Source organism: Candoia aspera, chromosome 2, assembly GCF_035149785.1.
Source record: "Candoia aspera isolate rCanAsp1 chromosome 2, rCanAsp1.hap2, whole genome shotgun sequence".
Classification (NCBI taxonomy): Eukaryota; Metazoa; Chordata; class Lepidosauria; order Squamata; family Boidae; genus Candoia; species Candoia aspera.
In genome coordinates this window covers 242,471,721-242,495,677 of record NC_086154.1, presented here as the reverse complement: position 1 = coordinate 242,495,677, position 23,957 = coordinate 242,471,721, and the positions used below count along the sequence as shown (strand labels likewise).

The following is a 23,957-nucleotide window of genomic DNA, read 5'->3' as shown; positions in this document are numbered from 1 at the left end:
CCTTCTGATATTTTTGCTTTGATTGTGACATTAATTGCTAATTATTTGTTTAGTTTGTCAACATTCTTGACTGGTTTTTAACCTCTCTTTCAGAAAATTTCAGGATCAAACTCTGCATTTCCTCAGCAACTCCAGTATTTTGGAAGATCAATAGATGGTCATATTGATTTAAATGATGATGGAATAACAGATGTATCTGTGGGTGCCAATGGAAATATAATTCAACTCTGGTGAATAGACAATTTTTAAGGAAATAAAGAAAATACCCTTAAAGGGAAAAAAAAATCCACACTTCAGTTAGCTTTCTTACACACTACTCTAATCTAATTGACACACTGTACATATACAATAAATTTATCCATACATACAGCCAGCCTCAGATGTAAACTGGGTGTTTCAGATTCAGAGGCAAAAGGATCTTCAGAGGACACAAGGGTACACTCATAACACTTGTGTATAACACCTTAAGCCAAAAACATATTTTCCTGGGATCATGTAACAGCTGCAGAGGACAACCATGCCATACCAGGAAAAAACATGGTTGTCAGGACCCACTCCAAAGCACCTTTCTACTTTCAGTTGAAAGTGCTACATGTCCCTGATACAAATGGACAGGAAATAGATATTTACAGTTGGTGAAATATTTAGTTTTTGCTATTCCCCAACCATACGAATACTGTATGCATGAAATCCTTTTAAATTTCACAATTCTTTAAAATCTCTCCCCCATTCAAGAATTAAAAAAAAAAATTGTAAGTTTTAAGTGTTCTACTGTATGTGTAATTAATCAGAAATTCTGCAATCAGATACTCAGTGGAGCTTACTCCCTACTAGTAGGATTCCAGCTATTTTTGTTTAAAATTGATTATGTAAATTTTTTATAACTGAGATCACAGAAATCTTCCTTCCTCTGTTTTAGGTCACAGAGTATAGCCAATGTGACTATACATGTTTCATCTACTCCTACGACGATCAGTATACAGAACAAGAATACAGAAATAGATTTAAACATATGTTTCAGTGCAACTTTTAGGCCTATCCATAGGAGTGAACAAGTGGGTGGGTATTTCTCTTTGTTGATTTGCACACATCTTTTCATTGAAGACATTATTTGCAAATGTCAATTAAATAAAACTCTCTCCCTCCCCCATACTCACAATCTAATCTGGATGCAGTGCAAAACTCTAAAAAATGTGTAACTTTTGTTTGAATACAAATGGCTTTATTGCTGCAAAATCTACCAAGAATATAATCGTCATAAACTGCCTTAGCATATTCATAAATCACAGAAGATAGTAGTCTTTTTTGAATACTTTAGTTGTCAAATCGCAACAATAATGTGATTATGGATTGATGAATATTTCTCCATGATTTTATCTTATTTTTCTTAAACTAGACTGCACTTGAAAATAAATTTTAAAGATTTCAAGTGTTTTTCAGTCTTTCTTCTGGCGACAATTCCATTTTTTTGTCACTGTTAGTTTATGGCAAAGTTCCCAAACTAGTGCTGTCCTAATATGCATTGGCGTTGTGACATATAGGATTTGTAGTCCAATACATTTAGTCCAACCTGGATGGTCCAGGTTAGAGGGCTTGTTTATAATGTATCACTGTCGTTTCTAGTACTTATCATGGCTGGGAGGTTCAGGGGTTGTTTTCTTGACCCTTTGTTTGCGTAGAAATGAATCTTAAAGTGTTTAGACAGGCTTACCCCCAGTTAAAAAATAGGCTGGATTGCACCTTGAGCTGTGACAGACACTTATATCATTTTTTTCATCTTTAGATATTAGGTACAACTTAACATTGGATGCGGATCTCTTATCTTCACGCATTACCTCTAGAGGATTATTCAGACAAAACAATGAGAGGTCTCTGCAGAATAGTATCATAGTCCGCTCTTCAAAGAAGTGTGTGAATCATATTTTTAACATCCAGGTAAAAATTAGCCAAGAGTTCCATTCCAGAATTAGACAACTCATTTTGGAACCCAGTCCGCAGCTCAGCTTCCTGACCTGAACAGCAGGCTGCCGAAACCCTTCCTATGATGTGATGTCATTAGGAGATGCTTAATGACCACAAATGGGACAGGAATTTTGGTTGCTAAGCGAATCTGACCCAATTTTACAACCATTTTGCGGCAGTTATTAAGTGAATCGCCACAGTTGTTAAGCAAATCACATGGTCATTAAGCAAACCATGTGATTGTTAAGCAAATCACTCAGTTCCCCATTGATTTTGCTTCCTGGAAGCCAGCTGGGAAGGTTGAAAATGGTGATCATTTCACGCTGCGGGACATTGCCATGGTCATAAATGCAAACCGGTTGCCAAGTGCCCAGATCATGATCATGTGACCATGGGGATGCTGTGACAGTTGTAAGTGCGAAGACCGGTTCAAGTCAGGTTTAGCACTGTCGTAACTCCAAACCGTTGCTAAACAAATGATTATTAAGCAAGGACTACCTGTATATATGTAAAAATGAGGCTAGGTTATTTCGAATTATAACCACAGTAGTAAAGTTTGACCAGATTGTATTTCTGGAGAAGTGGAGTAAAGTCTGCAGAGTTTGCGGAATGGAATCTTATAATGGGAAGAATATGCAGGGAGAAAATTAGGTTAAAGCACATTTTCCTGTAGTCTGCCTAGATTTTTTTTATACTCTGACATTTTTTCTACAGAGAAATATTTTATTATGAAAAATCCCCATAAGTAAAGTTTTTTCTGAAACTTGGCCCTACAATGGCCATTTTTTTTTTCTGGAAAATGATAAATTAACTTTCATACAATATATTAGAATTACTTGATATATGCTTAGTCACTTATAGAACCTTGTCATTAGTATTAATAATAAAAGCAGAGGTAAATGCAACAAGAGTACAGTAACATCAAGAATAAACTCAGTTATCCATGAAATAGGTGGCGCTGCGGGTTAAACCGCTGAGCTGTCGATCAGAAGGTCGACGGTTCGAAACCGCACGGCGGGGTGAGCTCCCGTTGCTAGTCCCAGCTCCTGCTCACCTAGCAGTTCGAAAACATGCAAATGTGAGTAGATCAATAGGTACCGCTTCGGCGGGAAGGTAACGGCGTTCTGAGTCGTCATGCTGGCCACATGACCCGGAAGTGTCTATGACAACGCCGGCTCTAAGGCTTAGAAACGGAGATGAGCACCGCCCCCTAGAGTCGGACTCGACTGGACTTTACATCAAGGGAAACCTTTACCTTTACTATCCATGAAATGCTCATCAGAGTAAATCTGCCTTCACCTGCTGCTTAAAATTAAATGTGGCCAGATGCATTTGGGAAGAATATGTTATCACTGGGATGTGACCACCAACAAACGAAGGGTCTCCCATTGCCAGTGGCCTCAATTCTGAAGGTGATACTACAGCAATTTCAGCTAGGCCAGGTTCATATGATAGCACACATTCCTTGGGCCTTCCTCTTGCACTTAGTCACTGAGCTAACCTGCTAAGGTAGCAATTTCATCTGACTGGCTAGCTTGGCAGATTTCTTTTCCAAGGTATTGGATATCAATTGAATAAATGCAAGCCAGAAAGGGTTGTATCTAAAAAAAAAGCCTTTATTTGCAAGCCTGTCCTATTGAAATGTTCAGAAGTGCCTTAACAAGCAATATTTTAATGTTATTAGCCATTAGTTACATATATTTAAATAAGAAAGATCAAAGAGAAACAATTAAAGGTTTGTGTGCATGTTTATGTTTATAGAACCCTTCTGATGCTATTGACTCCTTTAATGTGCGCGTTGATGTTGGGCTCAAGAACCCCAATTCAAGCCCTGTTCTTGATAAAACGTCTCCTACATGTCTTGTTTACAGTGTAAGTAAATGAATATTCCTTTTACTGTGTTTTTAATGAGATGCTGCATGGACAGTGTGAATACCTCCATGGGAGAAAACTAGGCCTGATTGCAGCATTGTAGGGTTATTGGTTCAATTATGATGTCTGCCTGGGTATCGGTTCCATACTTAGAACAAACAAAAATAAAATGTCATGGTGGTAGTGATGATGTTGATTATTTATTTGATTTATATCCCACCCTTTACATGCAGGTTACCCATGCATCTTCCAGTGCTGTAAACTTTATAGCAAATGCTTGCCTCCAAAGAGGGTTGAAGATTACAAACCTGAGATTCTTCTAGACCTATCTTAAAATGCTGAGTAAAAATATTCACTGTCACCACTAGCCACAACTACCCTCCAAATCCTGGTAGGGGCCAAACAGTAACAAGTTACTGAAGACTCCTGGATGGAGAAGGATGGAGATTGCTATTTCCACTCACCAGTAATGGTATCTTCCTTAATTTCCAGGCCAAACTAAAGGCCCATGTAATGCAACATCTTTTTCCCACAATACCCAATTAGATATTCATGAAAAAACAGTGAGTGAGACATAATAGCACTATTCTGTTTATATCCCCCAAGAACTAGCACTGAAGTGCACATATACTACTTCCAATGCCAAAAGTAGCTGGAAAGAAACATTTAGTTGTAAGTAGTAGCCCAAAATTAACAGTCCAATAGCAACTTTTCAGACTAACAAATTTATTAAAAGGCATATGTTCTTGGACTTGCTTGATAGTCTTCCCAAAATTTATGTAATTCCTCATTAAAGCCATCCAAGTTACCACAGCTTTATATAACTTACACTACAATATCATGGTGCAGTATATGACACACTGCACTTTATCTATCCTCAATTTCTTACTATTTAGTTTCATTGAATAACCCTGGATCTTGATGTTACACCAAAAGGAGAAAAGCCTCTCCCTTTAAGTAACTGATGTCAGAAGATCTTATAGTGGCGTATGTGGAGTTTAATAAAGATAATAGAGCAAAGACATTAAAATGGTCTAGTGGTTAAGGCTCCAGGCTAGAAAGCAGGAGACTGAGTTCTATTCCCACTTTAGGCATGAAACGGGCTAGGTGACCTTGGGTCACTTTCTCTCAGCCCAACTCACCTCACAAGGTGGTGGTTGTGGGGAAGTAGGAGGAGGAAGGAGTATTTCGTATGTTCGCCACCTTGGGTTATTTATAAAAATAATAAAGATGGGATTAAAAAAAATAAAAAATAAGGTGTGGGAAGGGAGGAATATTTGTAACATTAATCCAGGGAACCATTGAGGGAAGAGAGAGATTTTTAAGAGGCCCCTGGAACTTGGGTGGTGCATGTCTCCCTATAGTGAGTAAAGAGCATTTCAGAGCATCCTCTTGAATTGCTGTGTGACAGTCTGCAAGTTGTGACCTAGTCTACAAAATGTGTCTGTTTATCTAGGCCTGAATCTGTTTTCACTATGCTTGTATCATGTTCCCTCTGCATCATTTTATCAATACAAAGAAGTTCCAGATGTAACCTTTCCTCATACGAAGTTGCTCCAATTTCTCGATCTTCATGATTACCTTTGCTATACTTAGATATTCTGTAAATAAAAGTAAGATTTCTTTCCCGTATTGATATACAGTAGCTCTCAGACTTTTCCTATTCTTTGTGCGGAAGTTGAACTACGGAGATGCATTAGTATTTATTTAATGCAGATTTATACCCATAAATAGGGACGCGGTGGCGCTGCGGGTTAAACCGCTGAGCTGTCGATCGGAAGGTCGGCGGTTCGAAACCGCGCGGCGGGGTGAGCTCCCGTTGCTCGTCCCAGCTTCTGCACACCAAGCAGTTCGAAAACATGCAAATGTGAGTAGATTAATTGGTACCGCTTCGGCGGGAAGGTAACGGCGTTCCGTGAGTCATGCTGGCCACATGACCCGGAAGTGTCCTATGGACAACGCCGGCTCCAAGGCTTTGAAACGGAGATGAGCACCGCCCCCTAGAGTCGGACACGACTGGACTTTACGTCAAGGGAAACCTTTACCTTTACTATACCCATAAATACCCTTGTTCCAATCATAGAAACCCAAATCAGCAGTTTAAATGCTGTAATAAGAGAAATACAGATCCTTTGCCTTGAACAAAGAAGATGAAAAGCTTTGGGTTACTTTTATATTTTGCAGATACCATTTGTCAAAGACTGTGGTGAAGATGAAGTTTGTAAGACGGATCTCATTCTTGAAGTTGAACCGAAAAATATTGGGTAAGAAATGCTTGTATTGCTACCACACAGCTCTGTTCCATAATGGAAAATGACCTGTCTGGTTTGAAAATAAATGCAGTAGATGTTCAGAAGTAAGGACAAAATAAAGCTTTAAATTCCAGAATTTAGGATTGAATCCACTGATTCCATCAATGTGAAAAAATAAATGGAATAATAATTACCATATGTGAATTACTGAATGTTTGTACGCATCATTCTTGAATGTATAGCCCTTTGTGGGTGAGTGGGTGAGTGGGTGGGTGGGCAGTTCGAAGGAAGGAATCACTGTTTTTTGTGAAGAAGTATGAGATAACTATAATTCATAGTGTTTCCTAGACAAGAACAAAGTATGTTTAAAGACTTGATGATCCCAAGATATGTGTCATTGCTGGATTTTGTCTGGATATTCTATTGTTAGTTCACCTATTTTACTTGTAATAGATTGGATGTTAAAAATACACTCTTTCAGGAGTCTCCATCTTTTGGGGTCAATGGGCATCTTTGACATTTGTAGAGGCTCAAAGAAAATGGCTATATGGAGCACACCCACTTTATAATATGGGAGCTCGTTTTTAAATTAAGTTGAAATTTAAAATAACCTTTGAGAAGTAGAATAGGGTGGAGGGAATAGTAAGCAGCAGGGAAGGTGTCTGCAGAAACAGTACCTATAGGAATCCCAGGACTATATTAACCACATTTTCTTTCCTTTCTTTTTCTTCTCCAGGAACAAGCAATATGTTCTTGTCACCAACAAAAACAAAAGACTGATATTTGGTGTGAAGTTGAAAAACTTGGATGAAAATGCATACAACACCAGAATTCAAGTGGCTTTTTCTGAAAACTTGCTTTATGCTTTTTATGTTTCAGTGGTATCTATAATCTCTATTCTTACTGCTGTCCTTAATGCTAATAACACCAATTCCTTCATTAAAGAATAGTATCTTCTTTTAGATGTGTGCTCCTAGTTAGTGAGAGTAAATCCCATCCTATCTCTTCACCCTTGTGAAGATACTTTTCAGCCTCATTAGGTACACCAGACCAAGGAATCAACTCCACAGGAAGGCTAAAACTACTTTTATTGAGATTGCCTATAATAACAGAATCTTGCAAGTCTAATTGTATTGTATCTCCTCCTCCTTATAGTTCAGTGAATTAGGGAGGTGTCCGTCTGAGCTGCTTCTGAATGTTATCTGGACATTCTGAACTTAAAATGTGTTTTATCCCTTGTTGCCTTGGCGACAGAGCTTGCATATCTCTATCGAGGTCATCTTCCTTACTCTCTACACCAGTGTTTCTCAAACTTGGCAACCTGAAGACGTGTGGACTTCAGCAAGGCTGGCTGGGGAATTCTGGGAGTTGAAGTCCACACATCTTCAAGTTGCCAAGGTTGAGAAACACTGCTCTAAACCTTCTGAAAAAAGAAGACTGTTTAGTATGTCTATAGGGAATAAACCCAATCCTATCAAATGTAAGCCTTGGCATGTTTATTCTGAAATAAGCACTATTGAGTTTGGCTAGATTTGTCCATAGCGTTGGGGGTTGTAATTCAGTACCAAGATAAAGTCAAAACTAAGTCTGTTAACCCTACATGGAGTAGGAAAATAAACTGACTCATGTAGTTCTGGGAGATGGGTGTCTTCCATATATGAATATCTTAATTTCCCAGTTCATTATTCTTAGAATATTGTTGAATGCTAATAAAATCCTGCTTGCTATATGACAGAGTTATATATGCTCAGGGAAGTGATTTTGTGCCAGGGTTCCTGTTAGCCAATTTCTCTCATTTTCTTCTCTAAACACCTGTTCCATAGGCTTAAGAGTTTTCTCCAAAACAGGGCCAAAGAATTAGCAAGAATCACTTCCCTATTCCTCTAATGAGGAATCTCCATGGGTTCTCAGTTCTTCCACAGACAAAAGGAACTTCTATTAGCAGAAGACCAAGTTCTTAATCTCATCTATTAACTGCATCCTTATCCCTCAAAATATCATATGGAAGTTTCATTAGACAAAAATCATGAATTTAATACTAATAAATATCTGCTTTTTATTGTTAGGTGGATGAAACTGAAGTTTCATGTCAGATGGCAGGTGTCCATCTTGTCTGCCAAATCAGCTATCCTGTTTTTAAAGCAGGGCAAGAGGTATCTAAATAAGAAATGCTACAGATTCAACGTCAGACTGAAATACTTTAATATGCTTGGACAAAAAATAAACAAAAAGGAAAAGCATTATGTTGGGCAATGCAAAATATGTAAGCTAACAAAAAAAAAATTGAGTTCCCAAGAACACTTCATCAAGCAAGGAAGGAAAAGTGGGGAATGGGGAATTGTGGCAGACATTGTTTTTAAGCTGTATCTCCACCATGTTATAGTTTTAATTGGTCTGTTGAAGTAGCCTGCAGAGTTACAAATTGGGTGAATTGATCTCCTGGAAGACCAACATTCATTTACAAAGAGATGATCTGTCAGAAGCTTGATATTCCCATCTCAAAAGCATCAACAACAGAAAGGCCTAGGCAGGTGCCCGTCTCTCACAGCTGAAGTAAAGAAGGTCATAGCAGGCAGTGCCCAGCAACAGGACTGTGAGGGGTTGCTTCTGCAACAGACTTAAGCTGCCAGTAGGAACTGTGGAGATGCCTACCCATGACCACATCATCACCAGCCATATCATACATTGTTCATATAGCTACATTTGTTTGGAGGGAAGGAAAGCTACTCTTCAACAGCAGAATGATTTCAGGCTGCCTTTTCAGTGAGCTAAGGATGAGACAGAGGCAACGTAATAAGGATATGTCTCTTAAAAATGGTTATCAAGGGTGCCTTTGTGCTTCTGTTAGAGAACAGAGGTTGATCAAGGCATAATGGTAATATAGAATAGAGGTGTGTGGTACAGTATATGCAGTTCAGTTCTGGATTGGTGCTTTGGAGTATCCAGGGCAGCTGTGTAATCCTGGGAAGAGATGCAGTTGCTTTAATTAGTTTCAAACAGGTGCTACATTCATGTCCCTATGCATACCAAAGTATTTGTTTGGAATAAAATCTGAAGTGCTATAAAGCCCTTTTATGGAATATCTGACCTTATTCTTTAAAGAAGCTTTGGTGATTAATGATAATGATCTTCCTTATTTTAATGTTATCTTCCATCTTTGTTTTTTTCACAGGTATCCTTTGACATTAATTTTGACTTCAGTTTGAAAATTTTTCAGAATGTGGTATTACTACATTTTCAAGCTTTGAGGTACACTGTAAATTTCCTGTTATACTTCAAAACAGTATTTGCAGCCAAACCCATACTTCCTCAGTTTGAATGCTCTGTTATTCAAGATATCCGCTTTCACAAACAAAGAAGTCAATGATCAAATAACAGCAACTTCACAGTAATAAAAAATAACAAGATATTTAATCCTAAACTTGTCAAAAAGCTAATTAGTTGCTAGGCCATCTTTAAGAGCACATGGAAGTTTTCAGGCTGGAGGTTTTGCTTATTCAAAAAAACTTACAACTTATTATAAGTTATGATAAAATAACTTATTGCCTGAAGATACACAGTGGAACATATCTGCCAGAACTGGAGGAAAAGAAAGCCGCTTATTTCCAATTCCTGTCCCTCCTATAGAGTTTAGGGTGAACAGTATAAATATCATCAGATTAACACACTTCACACCCCTCATATCTTGCACGTCCAGATTAATTTTCAGTTTGTGACTCTCTTCTGTCTCTGAACTGTCCTTAGACAAATTTATTTTGAGCCTCCTGATAGAATTATAAATATGGAAATTATAACTTAGTAAATGTTTTCAAATATATATATTTTATTGTTTTACTTAACAGTGCAAGTAATGAAGAAGATTATACAAACAATCAAGTGAACCTAACACTTCCAGTTCGTTATGATGCAGAACTTCACTTAATGAGGTAACTCTAAATCAGCCTACATGTATTAAAGTCATTCTGTTAGTGTAATAGACCCTAATCCTACCCCTAACCCTACATGAATTCAATGGACATAACACTGTGGCAGAAATCGTGTACACAAAGATTGTCCTGCATGTGTGGAAGACACAGATGGTTTTCTAGCATTCGAAGGATCCAGGAAAAAGAGGAATAGAGACACAGAGAAGTACAAAAAAAGTGGGAGAAATATTTCAGATAAGCTGCTGGAACAGACAATATTTGTCAGTTGTTGACATTCTCACAAACACAACATTCTTTGTGAATGTCCTGGACAATATTGACAGTTATTGCTATAACACTGTTGTTTTTTAAAGTAAACAAAAATAAACCTAGATTAAAACAACTCTCTTCCAGATATATTTCCAAACTTAGAGTCCTTTAATATTGAAAGGAAAATTATATCCTAAATATCTGCACTCCCAAAACCTATGTATAATTTATTTCTCCTCAGGTTTACTAGTATGGACTTCTATGAAGTATATTCTAATCATAACGTTTACTCCATGGTGAATAATTTCGATGAAATTGGACCTGCATTTAATTTTTCAGTTAAGGTCAGTAAACATTTTCAGCATCTTTTAAATATATAGCGGACATTAATCTGTTCACAAGTAATGCTAAAGTAAAACACAACTTGCTTTTGGCCTAGTGTGATGATCAAACCTACCTTTAGAGTTAAAAATCATACTAAATTGGCTACCACCAGAAGATTCTATTCTCAGATCTGCTCTGCTTCTAGATGGGGTTGCCCAGAATCTAAACAATCCGAAGTATATACCCTTTTCATAGCTGTAAAAGAGCCTGCCTGACTTCCTTTCTAGCATTAATTAAGAGAAAATAGCTTTTGCAATGTAGGCCATTAACTATTGGAATTATGCCCAGTATTAATCCCTCTCTTGCTTTCCAGGTCACAAGAGGAAATAATCCAATCAATATGGCAACTTTAAAAATCCATATTCCTAATCAGACTAAAGGGAATAATCCTTTGATGTATGTGACTGCAGTGCACACCAGTCAGGTGAAACAATGGTATTTTAAGTATAAGACAGTAATGAAGATGATACAAAGCTAACTAATACAGAAACTTCAGTGATAATGAGACAGTTTAAGCCTCTCAACAGCTGATATATACCTGATTAAAGTTGCAATTTTATACCTACTTACTTGGGAATAAGTACTTAAACTCAATAGGGCATAAGATGCATAAGATTGCACTGTGTGACTTCTTATGATGGATTGTTCCTCCTCTTCTGTTTTTGTGAACATCTACAGATGTTTTTGGATCAATATTACTATAAATAATAAAAGTAGTTTTTGAACACTATGGTGGGCAATCTCTACTCTTTTTCAAATAAATTTGGGAATAAATTAACTGATCTTTTATCTTCAAATCTCAGATTCTTGGTTTGGTGTTTAACTAGACCATGTTGACTTTATATATAAAATTGCATTGATTATGCACTTGGATGCTTGCTGTAACCTGAAATTAAATGCAAAATTCTGCTCATAGAGCCAAAAACATTGAAGAAGGGGAACAAGGGAATAAAGATACAGAATAGCTCTTCACTTTTTAAGAACAATAAGAATTTGTAGAAAATTTTGGCTATAGTAAATCCTATCCCTGTTTCTTGAAACTGTAGAAAGCTCTGCTCTGGATTGCTTGTTCTCATCTTTCTCCAGAATACCAAAATGCAATATATCCCCAGTGTTTTTCTAACTCATTCTATATTTATTACTAAGGCTATTCCACTGAGTAATAGCAGTGGACATTAGATTATCAATAGCACAAAAATTAATGTGCCCCTTTATATTGTTGCATTCTCCTTATAGGGCAGTGACATCAGCTGTCATGGACCCATCAATCCACATAAAATCGGATCACAAGGCTACGTTGCATCATTTTGGAAAGAAAACTTCAAAGATTTGAAAGAATTGGTGAGTTAAATGCATAGCTGCAATATCCAAGACCTAAGTTCTTATGTAACTGCTCTGGAGCAGTGATGGGCAGCCACAGCCTACAAAGTAGATGTGTCCCTCTTTTTATGGCTCCTTTATGGGAGGGCTGTAATGGGGATTGCTACAATTGTCTGAATTTCAAGGTCTTGGGATTTGAGCCACAAAATGATCTGTTGATGGGAGTCTAAATGGAGCTACTCACATAAGAAAAAGAATGCCTGAAATGGAAGTTGAGGTTGGGTGGGGAGATGGGAAAATGTGAAATATATGAATTGCTATACTATCATTTTTTTAAAATAATAAACAACAAATCAACAATGTTATATTTTCATGTTTTCTTGTCTGAAAGAACTGTAAGAATGTCAGATGTGATACAGTCATCTGCACGTTAAAAGATATATCTCTGAAACCTGAAAATTATGTTAATATTTCTACTAGAATCTGGAATGGGACATTTGCAACTGTAAGTACTACATGGGTTTTAATCGGTTACCAGCCTCTGGGTATTTACAAAATTGAAAGAAAAATCACACTTTTCTCTTACTTTACAAAATATAGTAAAAGTGTGTTATAAGCAATTATAACAGTGGTTATAATTGCTTATAACATATAGGGGGATACTTTGTTATTGACTTTTCAAAATCTATGTTAAATCTAAACAAAAAACAAATTAAATCTAAAGCAAAATGAAAGACTTAAGGATCCAACTTTATAGGGAAAATGTAGAGTGCAGCTTCACTGCATATGACCTTCAAACTGAAAGTACAAAAAGAGAGAATTAACTTTCCCCTCTACTTCCTTTTCACTATTCGTTGTGCTCCTTCCCTCTATAGTATTTTTATAAAGGAAAAAAAAACCTTGTTTGTACCAAATTCTTCTTAAAAAATGAGGGTGAGTTCAGAGGTGAGTGGATAAGAGAATTCGAATTTCCAGGCTTATCTGTGGCAATTGCAATCTGGTTGAAGACCGTATTTGCTTACTTGTAGATAAAAGTAGAAAAGCAGCTGTGCACTACATTTTTAGTTGGCTTGTGCAAATTGTTCCAAAGAAGTGCTTCAGAACATGTGGGAATGCCTGTGGAGCACTTCTTTTTGAACAATTAAAGCAGCCATGTCTTTTTCTGGCACATGAGGCTGCTTCAGAATCATCTCCCAGCCATCTTTGCATGGGTGTGCATGCACAGCCACTTCCCTCAAAGAGAACTGGCTCTGCACATATGCCTATTCAAAAATATCTGGGGCAGTTTCTGAAGCAGCTGCATCAGCCTGGAAAAAGACACAGCTGCTTTAATTATTCCAAAGACTTGCCCCAGGCCACTCCCAAACATTCCAAAGGACATCTTTCGAAAGATTTGCACAGTCCTAATTCTGAAGAAGTATGGCCTTTAGTTACACGTGAAGCAGGATGAGATACAAGGGTGTAGCCTTGGTTTCCTGGGCTTTATCACAGACTAAAGGTGAAGCCTGTCACTTTTGAAGGGAACCCTGCCCTAACAGGCACACTAGGAATACAAACTTAACAGCTCTTAAGTAGGTATGTATTTAAATGTAATAAAATACTGCAATCCATTTCAAGCTGGCCAGATCACAATGAAACAGTGGTCCTGCTGGCTTGATCATTGTCCATTTGCCGAAATTCTTTCTTCCACAGCTTTTAAAAGTTTTGAATCCTGTTCCTTATTATATAAGGCCACCCTAAGCCCACTCCATTTACTTTTCTACTATATATGTTAAAAGTTTTTCCTAAAACATATTGGGACATAATCGTTGCAAAACAAGAAGGATGGGACTTTAAATGTAACTACGCATATCTGTTCAGACATCAGACCTATTGAAGTTAATGGGATTGTTAATGGGATTTAAATCCATGAAGAATTTGATGCAAATCATAAAATGAGCTTCCTATTAATCCAGTCCTGTGCATGTTTATTTAGCAGGAACTTAATTGGGAAGATCCTTAAGATTTCAATCCAAGGTGAAGAAGTAAGGCCAACAATCTTTCATTAAAACTATGAAAGATAGTTGTGAGCAAGAAGTTATTCCTCTTGTCTAAATGGCAAACAGTTTTAAATGGGCTTGAAGCCTTAAATATTTTATATGGTTGATGAAATGCAATTTTTTGAATGTAAGATGTACAGTATGCTGTATTTTTCTGTTGCAGTCAACCTTCCAGAAAATAGAATTATCTGCCAGCGCAGAAATTGATGCCCATGATTCCGAGCTGTTTATAACAGGAGAAAGTTCTTTATCAGTGAGTGTGACTTTATGTTTCCAGGGTTACTCTGCTAAATTTCATTATGAAGTTTTAGTGCTAAAAGGCTGGAACAAAGAATTGTCTGGTTAGAGAACTTAGTTCCAGGCTACCCTTAGGTGAAACTGATTCATGCTGCAGCAGGGTGGGTTTCAAAGAAACATTTTTCTCTGTTGTGTGAATCTGTCCTTTTAACCCTACGCTTTGCATCCTTGGTCTTGAAATTGCTCAGATTATTTCCTTTCTGTAGTGAATTACTCCTGGACCTGAACATGTGGATTCAAGAGCGGTTGTGCTTGTGCTGTGGGCCATGCCACTTTCTCCCTAACTCCCTCATTTGTACAGATGTTCTTAAAATGATCCTTCCCTCAAGACTTGTTCCTGGAAGTTGCCCTACACATCATGCTCTTTTCACCAAATTCCACTATTAATTCCTGCCTTCAGCTGCTCTCCCTACCCAAGACACCAGCTTCCACTATGCCTTATTTATCTGTGAATACCTCAAAAGGAAGTTGAGGCTTGTTTCCCAATAATTAACTGTGAATCGAAGGTAGCAGTAGATTGTCTTTCATTTGTGGAGAATATGGTGACAAACAAAGGTGCTGATGAACACAAGCGAGTGAAAGGTGGCATTGAAAGTGAGTGGAGAGGTGGGAGGTGCAAGGGCCAAGAAGCTTTCACTTCAAGGACTATAGGGCCATGCTAATCCTGCAGGTGGATTTTCACTTGAAGGGGAATGAGGGGAAGATGGGGCTAATACACCAACTGAACGACTAACTGGCAGTAAAAGCCACTAAACGTGTTGAGACTCATTATACAGTGGCATTTAAGTCTGCAGCTCACCCAAAAGTCACCTGCAATTGTTTGCTTGTTATGAAAAAGTAACTTCTCAGTGCACCAGATTCCATCCCACCTTACACTGAGTGAGTTGAGCTAAACTCCCCAGCAGAGCAATACCTGAGAGCCACTGGACTCAGTAAAGCTTATCGCTCAGGAAACATGCATAGGTTTATGCCTGCTCATTTCTGCAAACAGTTTCTCAATTTAAAGACTAATTTAATTTAATTTAAGTCATTAATTCAAATTTGTGCACCTCTGTGCAAAGTGCTTGTCCATCTGTCTGTGTAGTTTAGAGCCACCATATCTGATCTGCAAAAATCTGGACAAATATACAAAACTCTAACTCTAATGTCTGTATGGGTTTTGGATATGTATAGACCTTGTATATATCTGTCCTTAAAGAATGCCCTGCCTTTATATGTAACTGTGTCACGTGTGCATGACTGGTGGGAGTCCAGTGGGTGCTAGGAGCCGTGGCTGACAAAGAAAGGAAGTTGGGCAATGTACAGGTTCTTGTGTTCATTGTTTATAACCCTTTTTGTCTAATCTTCCTTTTGGATGAGTCGATTTCCTTTTGGGAAATATATTTAAAACTGTAGGGCATGATTTGGCAGGAAAAAAATCTCCTTTTCCTAAAGTTATTATTAATAAGCTTAAATTATTTTGAGAGTTTTAAAGTTACTCAGGACTTAAGCAATGTTATCTGTCAAATGTTACCATGAATTTTGATGAGGCCAAATTTGGTTGGCAAATTGTTTAAAGGGTTTATATGGCTGAAACTGTTGCATATTTCTGCTAAGTGTTAGTCATCCCTCCCACACAACCGCTCCCAAACTAATCAAATTGAAGCTTATGAAATTTAGGAAAGGAAGAAGCACATCCCTTTTCAATAATCTAGCTAGCAATTAAAAAGGCAGAGCTATAACAAGAATCTGAAGATGTGAGTTCAATTGTCATCTGTGTCCATCAAAGTCTATTTTTGTAAACATATTTGGGAGTACTTCCTTCTGTAGGTGTCTCCTCACTCGGTTAGTTGCAGGAGAACTTCTACTCTGTGAAGCATCTGGACATGTAAATATTTGTGAGTAACAAGATCAGGCTAAGCAAGGTTATACCAGGTTAGTACCTGGAGAAGAGTAATAGGAAGCTAAAGCTGTTACTAAACTGGGCAATTAAAAACATTCTGTAAGCAAGCAGTGGCACACTATTTCAGTCTTTAACAAGTTAATTACAGTTAGTCCTCAGTTAATGACCATAATAGGGACTGGGACCTCTATCGCTAAGCGAAAAATCATGTGACAGCACTGACTTACAACAGCAGTTCCGGTTGCGGTCATTGAGCACGACATCACGTGATGACTTGCGACTTCCTGCTGACTTTTCCATTGACTTTGCTTGTTGAAAGGCAGTGAAGGTCACAAATGGTGATCACTTGATAGCAGGGTGTTGTAACTGTTGTAATTGTGTGCCCGTTGCCAAGCACCCGAATTGCGATAAGGTAACTGCGGGGACGCTGCAACAGCTGCAACTTCAAGGACTGGCCATAAGTCTCCTTGTTCAGCGCTGTCGTAATTTTGAATGGTTGCTGAATGAGTGGTCACTAAGCGAGGATACCTATGTATGCCTGTGTCCAAGTCACATAGACTCAAGGGAAGCTTCACCTAATCTTTCCCTGTTATCCTGATATTTGATATAAAATGGAAAAGGACAACTGGTGGATTCATTTATTGCAGTGGAAAGGTTATCTAATTTACTATCTAATTTGTCTATTGTTCCTGCACAGGATTCCACAAAGAAGTAGCAACCTTTCATTTTGGCTAGATTCTGTTAAAACTTTACTGTCCTTTAAAACCACATTCTCCCTAGATGTCTTATGACAATTTATAATGAAATCATAATGTGACATTTAAATTAAAATATTAAACTTAAAACAGGTAATAATAATAAAAGCATAAACAATAATTAGCAGATAATTAAGTAAAAATGCCCAGTTCAGCATTAATGTTAACTACATACTACATTAAAGCACCTGGAAGACTAAAATAACCTTTGCATAATCCCAGAAAAATCCTAAAATAGATTACTGTACCACCTCATATTCTGTAGGAAAATATCGCCCTTAATTTTGGAGCAGATTTGGCAAGAGAGAAATAGGGGATTGCAGAAAGAAGGGGAAAAAATCATTTTCAACCTCCTGCATTTCCCCAAAAGTCACAGTGTGGAAGAGCAGAAGAAGCATATAACCTTGCTTTAAAAACAGAGCAATTTTATTGTTCTGAGTCTCTTTGCTGACAAGTAAAATTCACTTTATTCAATTAAATTTATTCCTGTATCTTGTTCGGAATTGGAGCCTAACTCTTTCAATAAAATATGTAAACTGGTGCCCTCCTGTGGAGATTAGTGATGTTACATGTAGCAGGAGATCATATAAAATGCCCAACATGCTAGGTTTATGCTACAGTGTACGTCCTTCATATTTCTCTATTATGATGATTATTTTATTATTAATTGTTGCAGATAATGGGCAGGAAGTCCTCTTCCACATTACATTGGAATGGATCCAGTGGGATATAGCTAGATTAATTGGTATAATAATTCAGATTTCCTGATGGCAGATGTCCACAGTAAACCTGATGGGAAGCAACTGTGATTTGCTTTGCTTCGGACTTGGCATTATAGCTATTTTAAAGGTCTGCCCCATGGTGAAACTATGAGAGACCTTCCTTGGGACTCTTCTATAAGGAATAGTCTTTTGTCTCTGATCTCATTTTCTTAAGGAAGGTCTTTCATACCTGCATTTGAGATCAACTTGTTTTTGGGGAGAGGATTCTTTTCAAGAGTGTCCTAATAAAACACAGGATTAAAAATCCAACCTATACATGAAGCTGTTGTTCCAAGAATTCCTATAACCGTTGGGTTTTATACTCAGACCCAGTTTCTCTGGGGACCGCCATGCAAAGCAATCTTTACATTGAGAACAGAAATTATTCTGATTTGCTTATTGGGGTTGCATCTGGTGCCTACTGATAGTTCTTCTATCTATAAACTCCTTTCAAAACTTAAGGAGGAAAAAATCCTTAAATATCCTAGCCACGCTCACTTCAATGTTAAGGCATTAAGGGCTAAAGCTAGATTTATAAATTTGATGGAAGTATATTAATATAGAAAGCAGTAGTACTGATGAAACGGATCACCATCTGACTAGGAAAAGGGGCATTGAGACAAGGGGCATTGATTTCATCCTGACAGAGCAGTGTTTCTCAACCTTGGCAACTATTAAGACGTGTGGACACATCTTAAAGTCGGCAAGGTTGAGGAACACTGAGCTGAGGTGATCTGGGACCATTGTGTATAAATCATAGGCCCTGGTGTTGTTAGAAGGGTTTCAGTTCTAGGTTTTCATTGGCATTCTGTGTGGAAATATAGGTCTGAGAATAAAAATGAGTATTTAAAAATGGTGTATTGGCTTCAGAAATAGTCTCTAGGGTATGTGTTCCCATATGACTTGCTTTTGTAGAGCTGTGCCACGGGATCACCCCAGGCGCCATAGTCTTCTGAGCAGAAAAACTGCAAGGCTTTCTGTTGGTGGAATTCTGGTTGTGCAGGGTTCTCTCCAGAAACTCTACATAATCATCTATTCTACTAGCTTCTTAGCTGTGCTTGAAGACAACGTGATTTCTTGGATTATTCTTTGAATGTTTACTGTTTATTTGGTTATTAATGTGTTTTTAAAAATTTAATATTACCTTTTTGTTGTAAACTCTTCTGGAGGACAGACAGATAGATCCCTTGATATGGCTGCCCATCTTGTAAAATTGTAAATATTTATATTATTTCACGGTGGGGTTAGGGTTAGGGTTAAGCCAAATTCAGTTTGATTTCTGAAATTAAATTGCATAAGAGCAATTGAGTAAAAGATTTTTTTCCCCAGATTTTCAAAGTTTATTTTGAGCTTCCATAGATGTTTGAAAACTCAGTATCTTTGGAAGGCAATAGGAACATCTGTACTGTATTTATAATCAGCTTCATTTTATGGAAAGTTTTAGGATTTGGAGAAGGAGGGGAATGGGTGAGGAGGACAAATCCCGGAGTTCTCCATGCCATGCTTAGTTCAGATGTTTTGTCTTTTGGGAGGAGTAACTCTATCTGGGAAAGTGAACTGAAATAGAAGGGATTCGGGATTCTGTTCAATCTCTTTTTTCTGTGTTTGCACAAATAAGGACAGGCATATATTGATCCCCAGATCTGAGTCTAAGCAGTGCACTAACTAGGAATGTTTACATAATCTGCCTTTGCCTAAATCCCACACACATTTGAAGGATTTTAGTGAGTATGTTTGTTGAGTGGAATCTAAACTATCAAAATCAAAATAGGGTATATTTACAACGATTTCCAAGAAATTTAAAGGAAATCTTTAAAAATTAGAACTATATAATCCTATGAGAGATGCTTCAGAATACATAGGGACATGTACAAAGCATCACTTTTTGCACAGTTACAACAGCTGCATCTTTTTCCAGGCTCACACGATTGCTACAGAAGCTTCTCCTGGCTGTTTGAATATGTGGGTGAATGCACAGGCACTTCACTTCATTAAAAACCTGTATTTAGAAATAGAAATAAACGTGGTATTCATCTCAATAGCTCTGGGCTACTTACAAGAATGGTGTAATTTTAATTTCTCCAAATAGGATGTTTCGTATTCGTTTTATCTTAGGTAGTGATGTCGCAAATGTGCAATTTCATTTTTTTGAAAGAAACAGAATGAGTTTTTAAAACATTTCAAAGAAGGAACACTGCATGTACAAAATGTATTACCATTCTGAAATTCCTAACTGTTTCTGGAATGAAAATATATCTGAATATTGGTACAAGAAATTAGAGGATGCACTCATTCCTGTACAGTTTATTGTGACCACAATAATTATCTTTATGCTGTTAGCTAGTATCTAAAGAATGCATGCAAAATGAATGTTTATCATTTTTTTATGAAAAGGACCACTTTTGCTCTTTGAAATAACTACACTTATTTCTGTTTAGATTCCAATTACAATAATCAAACCTGATGAGAAAGCAGAAATACCAATTGGAATTGTAATAGCAAGTGTCCTGATAGGCCTGCTCTTGCTAATAATTCTCACTGCTGTTTTATGGAAAGTAAGTAAAAGTTTAGGAGTTTAAAAGTTGATCCAATGATAGATTTCATCCTGCATAGCTAAACAGTATTACTTGAAACAGGACTGGGCAATCTGAGTCCTCCAGGGCTATGTGAGGTCCTTCAGTCCCTAGCGTTTCACATGCTACAATTGTCAAAATTGGTAGCACAATTTGGCAGCAGTTTTGAATGTAAGTGTAACAATAAGTTTAAGAAAATTAAGAAAATAAAAGAATTCGCCTTCCAAATGTCCCCCTTAAGGGGAAAAAAACCCCAGTAAACGGAGTTTCTACCATGAGTGATACACACAAACACACACACACTTCCCATCACTGGCCTCTCACGCTGACATATATTATCTATAGACATGAAGGCTGTCCAGCTTAGCTATAAACCTTGTAAAGATTTTGAATAAGGTCTCTCACTGAAAGAAGTACCGTATATTTTGAGCTTTCAAAAACTTCTTTAAGTGGTGAGAATCAAGAATGTCAAGAGTGTTTGATTTTGAGATAAAAATCTCCTAAGCAATTCTGTCCTATATTGAGCTACCCAGTTAATAATGGAGCCATGGGATGTGTAATCATTGCCATAAGGCCTATCGTTTTGTAGCTCATGCTCACGAGTCAGTCAGTCATATTCCCAGTGGGAATTTAGAACTGTTTTTTTCCCCAAAACCTTTGAAGATCAGATTTTCATCTCTTGAATGCACATACTGTACTCTAGTGGCTAATGCTCAGTTCAGATATATTCAGGTTTCACATGTATCTGAGGTAAGGATTATGTGCGTGCATTCTGTTCTTTGATATAGCTCATCCGGTCAATTAATGTAATTTTAATTACATTCAGTCCTAGAACTGTGATCAGTCTTCATACTAGTTGAGGGAAAGAAGATAAGATTAGCAAATATGGTGTATGTTTGCCTGCTTGTACATTGTGAGACCCTAGAGCAGCCTTTCTCAACTTTTTGACTCTGGAGGAACCACTGAAATATTTTTCAGGCCTCAGGGAAACCCTGCACATTCAGCCTCAAATATAGGCCAGAATTATATCTGTTTCATGTGCAGGCCTATATATATGTATTAACAGTGTTCTTTAACTAAAATAAAGAATGAAACTTACCTCTTTAATGTGAAGTTGCCTGAATTTGAAATAATTTTTTAATACATTGTGATCTCCCAGGAAACTCCTAGTGACCTCTCATGGAACCCTAGGGAGCCATGGAGCCCTGGTCGAGAAACCCTGCCCTAGAGACTTTTAACACATCCTAATATGTAGCCCTCTGGGTCAAAGGGGTTGGCCATCCATGGTTAAGGTTAACCACAGTTTGTCTGGTTTGGATTTAAGGACAACCTTTTGTTAAAAATCAAAATTGAAGGACAGGAGAAACAGTATGAATCATATCCTTGATGCTACATTCTAGCATTAAATAATACCAAATATAAATATTCTCAAAAATTTTTTGCAGCTTGGCTTCTTCAAGAGAAAATACAAGAAAATGGGAACAGATTTGGAAGACATGGATGAGATTACAGGACTTACTAAAGACAGAGAATAAATACAGCAAAAATATTCCTGGGTGTACAAATCCTGAGTCACAAGCAATGCTTGCAATCACACTGTTTAAGTGCCTTGTTAAAAGGTTTTACACTTTTTATAAGTGAAAATATTGTACATATAACTGCTGGTCAGTTTGGGCTTTTGTTTACAGTTGTATAAAGGTTTTGTTTTTGTATATTTTTGTATTGTTATTAATGGACCCTCTGAATTGGCAGGACCAGAAACAATGCTGAAATCTGCCAGGCATACTGTTTTATATCCTTGATAAGCATACATGTGGAATAGATTACCTTTATTCACCATTAACAAGACCTGTTAATTTTCATCCTGCAGTCAAAATCACCTCTTGAGTTATTCAAACGTTTACACATACTGAGCAATGCCAGCATCATCACAATCAGTGCCTGGATTCAGGTATAAATGTAAACCATAAATTGATTTGTTTACTTGGCTGTGAATAAATGTGACTTGTGAACCTGACCATCATAGCTTAGCACAGTATTGCTCAACAATATACAACTATTTGCATTTCATTATGGCATCAAAGAAAGGATAGCACTTATTAATGCATCATCTAAAAAAGCCATAGATATGATTGCAAAGATTACTAAATGTGTTAGAACCATACTACATTACATGAAAGCAAGTCTTATCAAGACTCGGCCAAGAGTTGGTTGCATACTCAAGCTGTAACAGTAAACTACATTCAACTGGATACACTATTGCAGACCAGTCTGTATTAAGAATAGACCTTCTAAAATCATGCAGAAAATGTATGGATAATTCATTCTGATTGATGTTTATTATACTGGTTGCCTTTGTTAATTATTGAATGCTGATTTGATTTGAATGATGGTTTTAAGTGCTATGTTGATATAAGGTAATCCATGTGCAATACTAATCAAATGTCACTTTGAAATTTTTAATTCAGTTTTATGCAGCAAGTAAATCTCTTATGCCTTTTTGGCTATTTTTCTAGGTGCTTTCAAATAGCTGTTGAAATGAATGAATGAATGAATGAATGAAAAGGAAACTCACAGAAACCATAGGATTGCTGCCTGAAAAGCAGTGATAAAATGCTCAGTAAACCCTTAAAAGCATTAACTAGAGCAGTGCTTCTCAACCTTAGGGACTTTAAGATTGGTGGACTTCAAGTCCTAGAATTCCATGGCCAGCATTAGATTTAGTGACCTTTATGAGCCAAATAAACCTGAGAGCAGAATGGCTGGCCTCATTTAAAATTCTTGGTGTAAAACAGTATTTGTGTATCTTTAGGACTAAGGCACTAATTTCTGAATGTTCTGTCTTCTAGTGATCATATTGTAATCCAGATTATGGTACAGGTAGTCCTCGTTTAGCAACCGCAATTGAGACTGGCAACTTGGTTGTTAAGCAAAGCAGTTGCTAAGTGAAAAATCACATGACCACAACTGTGCTTACAATTTTACACAGGACAATGCATACTGACTGACTGTAATGGCGAACCCATGATTGAGAGATGCTGTGAAGGTTGTACATGTGAGGATTGGTTGCAAAGTTACTTTTTCACCACTGTTGTAACTGCTAACAGTCACTGCCGGAGGCAGTCGCTAAGTAAGGACTACTTGTACTATAGTTTTCTAGATCCTTCAGAATTTTAAAATAATTTCAGATTTTTTTTAAAAAAATCAGTATTTTAAACAATTCAGTATGTCTAATGAATTCCTTTTCACCAATTGTTCCTTCATTACACTTTTCAGCTGGCAAGTCTGATAAAAGTATGCAGTTTTCTAAGATGCACAACATTCTTTTATGGTTTTATAATACAAGATTCCAAAGAGCATTGCTTTAATGGGATTTGAAGCATATTAAGCTGTCAGAACGGAAGTACAGTGGATTTTTCATTAGATGTTGCAGAACCAAGAGACGAATATTCTGAGAACAGGAGCAAGTTGTATGTTTAATTTCCTCCTGCATATCTTCACGGTCATGCAAATTCATTCACTTTGTTTACACTGTGATTTATCCATTAGGTTTGTTCTTGACCATCATTACATGTATTTAAATCTTCAAACCCAACGTTTAGAACCCAGAATTATTTCATTGCATTAGCCTTAAAGGGAACCTTTCAATTTTGGAATTGGGCTGCTCTGATGGGCAGTTAAGTTA

At 37.2% G+C, this 23,957-nt stretch overlaps 1 protein-coding gene across 1 annotated transcript in view; it reads left to right on the top strand.

Annotated features, from left to right (window-relative positions):
- ITGA2 (integrin subunit alpha 2) overlaps nucleotides 1-21,984 on the top strand; it is a 68,421-nt gene extending 46,437 nt beyond the window's left edge. Inside the window, exons 15-30 of the mRNA XM_063295678.1 lie at nucleotides 94-230; nucleotides 920-1,059; nucleotides 1,784-1,935; nucleotides 3,724-3,834; nucleotides 6,019-6,098; nucleotides 6,823-6,967; nucleotides 8,153-8,239; nucleotides 9,259-9,335; nucleotides 9,929-10,012; nucleotides 10,503-10,605; nucleotides 10,959-11,069; nucleotides 11,882-11,986; nucleotides 12,357-12,470; nucleotides 14,168-14,257; nucleotides 20,138-20,254; nucleotides 21,718-21,984. Coding sequence (XP_063151748.1) covers nucleotides 94-230; nucleotides 920-1,059; nucleotides 1,784-1,935; nucleotides 3,724-3,834; nucleotides 6,019-6,098; nucleotides 6,823-6,967; nucleotides 8,153-8,239; nucleotides 9,259-9,335; nucleotides 9,929-10,012; nucleotides 10,503-10,605; nucleotides 10,959-11,069; nucleotides 11,882-11,986; nucleotides 12,357-12,470; nucleotides 14,168-14,257; nucleotides 20,138-20,254; nucleotides 21,718-21,807 — 1,743 coding nt within the window. The 3' untranslated portion in view covers nucleotides 21,808-21,984. The remainder of the gene's footprint in view (nucleotides 1-93; nucleotides 231-919; nucleotides 1,060-1,783; nucleotides 1,936-3,723; nucleotides 3,835-6,018; nucleotides 6,099-6,822; nucleotides 6,968-8,152; nucleotides 8,240-9,258; nucleotides 9,336-9,928; nucleotides 10,013-10,502; nucleotides 10,606-10,958; nucleotides 11,070-11,881; nucleotides 11,987-12,356; nucleotides 12,471-14,167; nucleotides 14,258-20,137; nucleotides 20,255-21,717) is intronic.
- Nucleotides 21,985-23,957: the final 1,973 nt, after the last annotated feature.